This window comes from Palaemon carinicauda, chromosome 37 (assembly GCF_036898095.1).
Source record: "Palaemon carinicauda isolate YSFRI2023 chromosome 37, ASM3689809v2, whole genome shotgun sequence".
Lineage (NCBI taxonomy): Eukaryota > Metazoa > Arthropoda > Malacostraca > Decapoda > Palaemonidae > Palaemon > Palaemon carinicauda.
Window position 1 is genome coordinate 52,499,913 of NC_090761.1, and position 8,995 is coordinate 52,508,907.

The 8,995-nt window shown below is 32.0% G+C and overlaps 1 protein-coding gene across 1 annotated transcript; it reads right to left on the reverse strand.

Moving 5' to 3' along the window:
• Window positions 1-230: 230 nt before the first annotated feature.
• LOC137629672 (uncharacterized) lies at window positions 231-6,488 on the reverse strand. The gene is made up of 4 exons (XM_068361222.1): window positions 6,266-6,488; window positions 4,406-4,520; window positions 3,044-3,501; window positions 231-444 (listed from the first exon to the last, which is right to left on the reverse strand). The coding sequence occupies exons 1-4, from the start codon at window positions 6,478-6,480 to the stop codon at window positions 246-248; spliced, it is 987 nt and encodes a 328-aa protein (XP_068217323.1). The 5' UTR covers window positions 6,481-6,488; the 3' UTR covers window positions 231-245.
• Between the last annotated feature and the right edge of the window lie 2,507 nt (window positions 6,489-8,995).

Sequence of the window (8,995 nt, forward strand, 5' to 3'; positions counted from 1 at the left end):
AAATGACACCTGCCAGTGATCCTACCTTATAAATGCCTCATAACTAACCTACATTTGTAAAGTCTCATGTCTTCCTCTGCCATTTACTCCTTCCTCTTAACCCCCAAAATCTCCAAAGATGACTTCAACTTTCTCACTACTTTCCTCCAGCTCATGGCACTAGCCTCTTTCCTCCTCCCATTCTGACGAGTGACAGCATCTTACACTACCTTCCTGTTACGATTTGCATCCCGTACTGCTCCTCCCTAAGATACCCCCTCCCACCTACCAGCTCGTTCTTCATCTTTCTTGTCGAATTTCTGAAGAAAGGGAAAAGCCTGATCGAGGACGTCGTATTGACCATAATCACCGTATTCGTCAAGAAGTCCTTCTCTGTAGTCCTGGTAATCGTTGAAATCCTCCGCATCTTCGAAGTCACGGATCGCATTGAGCTGAGGGCCGAACCTGTTGTCGTTTAGAGATTGTTGAGAATAAAAGGATATGGTATTATCAATGTGTTGCTTTCGGATAGTAAAAACAAATAGAAGGTAATTGCAATGCATTGTAGTCGAGTTGCTACTTTTATTTTCTAGCAAATGATAGATATTGGCGTGCAAAAAAAAAAATAGAATACAGAACTTTATGATAAAATATCCGACAGTAGCTATAGCATTTTCAATACAGATAGGCCTATTCCTAAAAACGTAATATTTTGCGCTTGCCTTTTATATATAATAATTTCATTCTGACAAATTACATCATAGTTAATTCATTTTCAGACCTCCATAAGAATTTTTCATACATCCTTCGAATTGTAAGATTATCATTTGGAAAATGTAAATCCATTCATATTCCAGTGTTGCCAGAATCTAAACTTCCAACACTTTCTATAATACTAACAATAATAATAAACCAAGATCAATTAAATGTTAAAAATCAGTGTGGGGTAATAGCATGGGGTGCATGGTAGTAGTTGGTTGAATATAATTTGAATTTCCTAAGTAAATACAACTCATTCTTGGTAACCACTTAAATGTACAATATAGCAATAAATGACCTATCACAGTCAGGGACTCCTTTGAGACATGTAAATGAACATAAAATCGGAAATAGGAGCATTAGGCGAACTGATTATACACTACATATTTATCTTATTTCCATTTACTTACACAGGTTGAAGACCATTATGATACTGGAACAAGAGAAAAGTATCTTTCATCAAGTTAAAGTAAAACTTATATTAATGATACAGCTTATGGGATTGTATATTCAACTTAGACTCGTGTTCATGTCAGGTAGTCATCCTCCAAACAGCTAAGACCTGTGCAAAAACCCCCAGCACTACATTCAACTATTGATAAAAATGGCAACTATCCACTTTATTGATCTCATATGTCAACGAGGATGTCCTATTCTGAAAATTTCAGAATTAGCAGATTTCATGACAAATGATATCTCCCAAATCTTAGCCATAGTTCCCTTCTTAAAATTCTATCTTACGAAAACAAGATTAAATATAGCTATCTATTTGTTATGTAGAGCAAAAATCTTCAAGTTTTTGCTGATGTTGTTGTTAGATCAATTGATTCTTTCTATGGGGATAAAAATTCTACTTAAAAGTATGAATGAAAACCCCACAAACAAAAAGAATAGTAAACTTACAAAATGAAACATAAAAAATCATTAATGAACATTAGCAGCGCAAGTCCAAAATGTACTCTGTTGTGATACGTTGCATCTTTGGCTGATTGTAGGCAAGGTTACAGTAATTATGAAGCTTCATAGTTACACAAAATAAAAAGACAGGAAGATGAACATATCTACGTCAAAGACCTCTCTACATGATATTTTCAAGTAGGGGAGTTAGATTTCATCCCAGTAGAAATTCTCCATCTCAATTCAAGCGGAAATTAATCTTTCATATAATATTGAAATGTACGAAATGACTATAGAATAACCTTTAGAATTAAGAAAATTACGGTACAATATTACAAAAATTACTCTTCTCATTAACAGTACATCCAGAAAACGTAATACATTTGGGTCATAATGCAAATCAATAATAATTAGTTTACCTGGCTCCTTTATTCGAAAGTTTCAGTAGCCAATCAGCTTCATAACTCAACATCTTTACGATTCTCTGTGGTACCAATATAAACGGATTGGCTTTCACATGGGAAGTAAAATACACTTTTAATTAAGTCCACTGGCTCCAAAGTGGGCATATGTGATACTTGGATACCACGGCAACGTCTATATGACAAATATGGCAGTAAAGCCTAACATATGATATGCAAGGGATAAAGGTTTTTCACATCTGGGTCAGGGAATCGAAATGTTAAACTGTGCCCTAGGTCAAACAATTCAGATGAAAATTGGGACATCAATGATTTGAACTTTATTTTTTTTTGTTTTTGTCAAACTTATATTTTTCATTCCATGGATTATCAATTTAGTCTGCCATGAGTACTGGAGCAGATTCATGATGAGTGCTATCAACATAAGTAACTCATGCATTTGACAATCTTTTCTCGTTGCCAATGCATCTTCCCTACTTTCTCTGACATTTTTCCAAATGTTAATTTAAGCATTGTAATATGATTCATGATGCCCCAACAGGTTCTTTAGGAGTTTGTAATTTTCTCTTATTTCTTATATCCAACTTTAGTTATTTCCAACTATTACCATAATAACCAAATCTTAAAATACAAAAGATAAAACAAAATAACAAAATGATGCACCTGTTCTAAAGGAAAAAAAAAAAACCCCCGCATATCTAGACAACAGCACGCCTTGTTCCACTCTTCTGACCAGGCAAATTTAACATTAGTTTCCATATCATCTCTGAGCTCCTGAGACTTTTGCCTCCGATTCACTTACGCCAATGTGTTTGTCAGTTCTACTTTTATATACCAGCTCTTGTACAAGCATAGAATTGAGGTTCCTCGTCTCCCGGTCAGAGATTTTAATATTCATATGAAGAGCCATGGATTAAAAAATCATAGCTTATATTATGCATGAAAATTAGGTAAAAATTGTAAAAAAGGAAAAAAAAATTGCTTACGCTTCTTGAAGAGCTGTATTTTTGTTATTACTGCGAGGAAGGCTGTTCTGCAGGTCGTCTTCATCTTCTTCCTCCTCTTCCTCCAGCATCAATTGATTCCAAGGCAGATCGTCTTTGCTAACTTCCATGGGACCAATATCAGGCATATAGAAAGACCGTGGGATGGAATTTTCCATGCCTACTGATTCAGGACCCCGATAATCTTGTGGACCTGCAGGCACTGAATTGTAACCTCCTGGTAAGACATCGAGACCCTCTGGGATGTTTCTTATTGAATCTGGAAGGTTTCGAATCGAATTCAAATACTTTCGGCCGTTCCCTTGAGAGAAGGTGTCCAGTATTCCAGGCACGTTGCGTATCTCGTCAGGCATGTTGCGGAATCCATCCTGTGCCCCGCGAAGGTCTTGGGGCATGTTGGATAAGATGGCTTCTCTGGCCGCATTCTCCATAAGTTCATCCTGTAAATAAAACACAATACAGTAATGCCTCACAACACGAAATTAATTCGTTCTGGAGTGGCTTTCGTAAAGTGATTTCTTCGTGTTGTGAGTCACATTTCACATGATGTCAATTATCCATCTATTTCATTAGCTGTTAAAGCAACCTTTAGAGTTTGAGCTTTTGTAGTAATGAACTTTGATCATTGGCCTACAATGCAGAATTAAAGTTATTATAAAGAGGCAGTGATTGCATTCAACAATTAAAATAACAAAGAAAATAAAAAAGATCATGTTACCAATGGGATAAAAAAAAACATTATCAGAGATATATTTTGACTATTATTAGACTGCATTCTGGATAGTATGATTCATTATCATACAGCAGAGTGGGAAAAATAAAATTTATACACTTCAATAAAGACACCATGGATTGGCCAAACGAACGAAGGCTGTAATAAGCATAGGGTTTGATTAAAAAGAGTAGAGACTATATAATGCAAGGCAGAACTAATAAATTTAACTAAAAGAACAATAAGAACATTTCCTGGAATGAAAAAGAACATCAAATAAAAGCTGGTTACAATTGGAAAACTGGAAGAGTTATTGATAGAAGTGTAGCTATAAGGAAATAAAGGTTAAGGGGATATATAAAGTAACAATTCATAAGGACGAAAAAAACGTTGAATATTAAAAAAAATACGAAGAAGAATATCAAATAACTGATAAAGATGAAAAAGAATGTTACATAAACAAAAAAAGGACGAAAATAAATGTTGAATAACTAGTACAGGACGAATAAGAATGTCAAATAACTAAAGACAACTATAAAGAATATTAAATACCTATAAAATGTTATGAAATAACTAATACGGTCAAAAAAGCTTAGCACAGAAGGTATTCTAATTCAAACAACCGATCTTACATCCTCTCCCACTTCTGGGATGAATTGGAATCCTGCTTCGGTGTACATTGGTCTGGTTGGGGACTCGCCGAACACGCCAAGGTCTTTCTGGCTGTCCATCTCGTTCTTCTGAAGTCTGTCAAGAGATAATAAACCCTTTTAATTACTCACAGCTATGGTCAAATAAAATACATGATTCAGGGACATTTGCGTATGGCTTTGGGGAAAAACTCAGCGAGAGTTCAAAGAAACTTTTGAATAATAATCTTGAAAAACATTCATGTCCCTTTTCATATCTTTGGAGGTTTATAGAAGCAATGAAAAATGAAACCTTGGGAAAATAATTACAGTTCTATTTTAGTTTTGTTCAAAAAAGGATTAGTAAAACTCTATAAAACTCGTGAAAGAACTAACATTCTCATACAGCTCGTTGAGTTCAAAGGAAGAATAGTACAATAGATAAAAAGCTTTATAAAGTAGCATCTATCTATTTTTAGTTCATGAGAATAAAAGAAGGGTTGATGTCAACCTAATAATATCATATAAAGGGAAAAGCTTTCAAAGATATCAACCCGATGATGAGGAGACCAAGAGCGACATTTGTAAACCAGGATAATTGATACTACTTTCAGGTTTTATAAAAACGAATATAAATAATCGAATGAAGAGAATATTGATGTCAGTTGAAGGAAATGCAAGGATGAGGTAAATACTTGTATACTGATCAGAGAAGTATGTCATATGATTTTTCTTTCTGTAATAGTAAAGTCCAATGGAACAGGAACATCTTTACCTACGGCCAAAAGGAAGCGGTGATAAAACATTTTAAAGGAGAAAGATTATAAGAAAGATTATAAAAGTAAGGGAAAACAGTATTAAGAAATTCTCAGGTCTTTGGTCTAGAAAGAAAAATTAAGTCAGAAAAAAGTAATCCTTAAAAAAATGGTGATTTCCATACAGTAACTAATTTCAAATGCAACACTAAAATGTCTTGAAGGAAAAGATGAACCCTGATGTGGAGAATAATGACACCAGGTGGAGAATTGTTAATCACTATAAGCTTTTGAAATACAATTGACTTCTTGGTTTATGAAAATTGATTTAGTAAAACTTACGGGTATTGACGAACGAAATACCTTAACTAACGATACAGATTAGGTTTCTGATAAACGAGGAAATACTCTCAAGTGCATTCAAATACTTCATCATATCTAGTTGTGCTAGTAATTACCACCAACTGCATTAGTACATAAAAGCACAAATGTATTAAAAACACCTATATGGCACCCAAGAGAACGTATGATTTTATCATCATGTCATTTTTAAGTTTTTATAGTTTACATATGAAAAATTTATTTCAATGTTATTATTGTTCTAAAACTTCTCTTGTAGTTTTTTCTTATTTCCTTTCCTCATTGGGCTATTTTCCATGTTGGAGCCCTTGGGCTTACAGCATCCCGCTTTTCCATCTATGATTGCAGCCTAGCAAGTAATAATAATAATAATAATAATAATAATAATAATAATAATAATAGTAATAATACAATAGAGTAGTTTACATATTCTGGGAAATGAAGCAACTCCGAAGAAAGGAAGGTGAAGGTAATTATTATTATTATTATTATTATTACTAGCTAAGCTACAACCCTAGTTGGAAAAGCAAGATGCTGTAAGCTCAAGGGCCCCAACAGGGAAAAATAGTCCAGTGAGGAAAGGAAATAATGAAATAAAACGATATAAGAAGTAATGAAAATTAAAATAAAATATTTTAAAAAACATTAAATAACATTAAAACAGATATTTGATATACAAACTATAAAAAATATTTATGTAAGCCTGCTCAAGCCTGCGAGTTTGAACAAAGAATGTAAAATCACTAACCTAAAGTTATCCAATATATTGGCAATCCTTCGTAACTGCGAAACTGTCATCTTTTCTCCTCCTCCTCCGAACATTGGAACTTCCTCGACGGGTCTCGATCTTTTCCTGTACACGGGATTCAGAGCGTTCTGGTAAAGGTAAGGTGACCGATAGGAAGCGCTGTCGTCATCAACATTATCATCATCATCATCGTAGTGGTCATCGTAGTCATCCATGTCGCTTGGGTCTGCAGGAGCAGTACAGAAGGTTACAACACTGGAGGTGTTCATTGGAAATTAAAAGATAATTGATAAATGCTATGGATGAGTGACCTAATTTCGGAGATGGAAATATAATTGATAAAGGCTATGGATGGAGTAAAGATTAAAATATAATTGATAAGTGCTATGGATGGGTAACCTATTTTCGGAGATGAAAATATAATTGATAAATGCTATGGATGAGTAATCTATTTTCGGAAATTAAAATATAATTGATAAATGCTATGGATGAGTAACCTATTTTCGGAGATGGAAATATAATTGATAAAGGCTATGGATGGAGTAAAGATTAAAATATAATTGATAAGTGCTATGGATGGGTAACCTATTTTCGGAGATGAAAATATAATTGATAAATGCTATGGATGAGTAATCTATTTTCGGAAATTAAAATATAATTGATAAATGCTATGGATGAGTAACCTACTTTCGGAAATTAAAATATAATTGATAAATGCTATGGATGAGTAACCTACTTTCGGAAATTAAAATATAATTGATAAATGCTATGGATGGGTAACCTATTTTCGGAAATTAAAATATAATTGATAAATGCTATGGATGAGTAACCTATTTTCGGGAATTAAAATATAATTGATAAATGCTATGGATGGGTAACCTATTTTCGGAAATTAAAATATAATTGATAAATGCTATGGATGGGTAACCTATTTTCGGAAATTAAAATATAATTGATAAATGCTATGGATGAGTAACCTATTTTCGGAAATTAAAATATAATTGATAAATGCTATGGATGAGTAACCTATTTTCGGAAATTAAAATATAATTGATAAATGCTATGGATGAGTAACCTATTTTCGGAAATTAAAAGATAATTGATAAATGCTATGGATGAGTAACCTATTTTCGGAAATTAAAATATAATTGATAAATGCTATGGATGAGTAACCTATTTTCGGGAATTAAAATATAATTGATAAATGCTATGGATGGGTAACCTATTTTCGGAAATTAAAAGATAATTGATAAATGCTATGGATGAGTAACCTATTTTCGGAATATTAAAATATAATTGATAAATGCTATGGATGAGTAACCTATTTTCGGAAATTAAAATATAATTGATAAATGCTATGGATGAGTAACCTATTTTCGGAAATTAAAATATAATTGATAAATGCTATGGATGAGTAACCTATTTTCGGAAATTAAAATATAATTGATAAATGCTATGGATGAGTAACCTATTTTCGGAAATTAAAATATAATTGATAAATGCTATGGATGAGTAACCTATTTTCGGAATATTAAAATATAATTGATAAATGCTATGGATGAGTAACCTATTTTCGGAAATTAAAATATAATTGATAAATGCTATGGATGAGTAACCTATTTTCGGAAATTAAAAGATGATTGATAAATGCTATGGATGAGTAACCTATTTTCGGAAAGTAAAATATAATTGATAAATGCTATGGATAAGTAACCTATTTTCAGAAATGAAAAGATGATTGATAAATGCTATGGATGAGTAACCTATTTTCGGAAATTAAAATATAATTAATAAATGCTATGGATGAGTAACCTATTTTCGGAAATTGAAATATAATTGATAAATGCTATGGATGCGTAACCTATTTTCGGAAATTAAAATATAATTGATAAATGCTATGGATGAGTAACCTATTTACGGAAATTAAAATATAATTAATAAATGCTATGGATGAGTAACCTATTTTCGGAAATTGAAATATAATTGATAAATGCTATGGATGAGTAACCTATTTACGGAAATTAAAATATAATTGATAAATGCTATGGATGAGTAACCTATTTTCGGAAAGTAAAATATAATTGATAAAATGCTATGGATGAGTAACCTATTTTCGGAAATTAAAATTATAATTGATAAATGCTATGGATGAGTAACCTATTTTCGGAAATTAAAATATAATTGATAAATGCTATGGATGAGTAACCTATTTTCGGGAATTAAAATATAATTGATAAATGCTATGGATGGGTAACCTATTTTCGGAAATTAAAAGATAATTGATAAATGCTATGGATGAGTAACCTATTTTCGGAATATTAAAATATAATTGATAAATGCTATGGATGAGTAACCTATTTTCGGAAATTAAAATATAATTGATAAATGCTATGGATGAGTAACCTATTTTCGGAAATTAAAATATAATTGATAAATGCTATGGATGAGTAACCTATTTTCGGAAATTAAAATATAATTAATAAATGCTATGGATGAGTAACCTATTTTCGGAAATTGAAATATAATTGATAAATGCTATGGATGAGTAACCTATTTACGGAAATTAAAATATAATTGATAAATGCTATGGATGAGTAACCTATTTTCGGAAAGTAAAATATAATTGATAAAATGCTATGGATGCGTAACCTATTTTCGGAAATTAAAATATAATTAATAAATGCTATGGATGAGTAACCTATTTTCGGAAATTAAAATATAATTGATAAA

Bases quoted from the DNA above. Each gene is read 5' to 3' on its own strand.
- LOC137629672 (XM_068361222.1), bottom strand. From the start codon at position 6,480: ATGGATGACTACGATGACCACTACGATGATGATGATGATAATGTTGAT. The intron at 4,521-6,265 runs GTTAGTGATTTT...ATCTCTTGACAG, and splicing joins AATATATTGGATAACTTTAG to ACTTCAGAAGAACGAGATGG. The intron at 3,502-4,405 runs GTAAGATCGGTT...TTTTATTTACAG, and splicing joins TCCCAGAAGTGGGAGAGGAT to GATGAACTTATGGAGAATGC.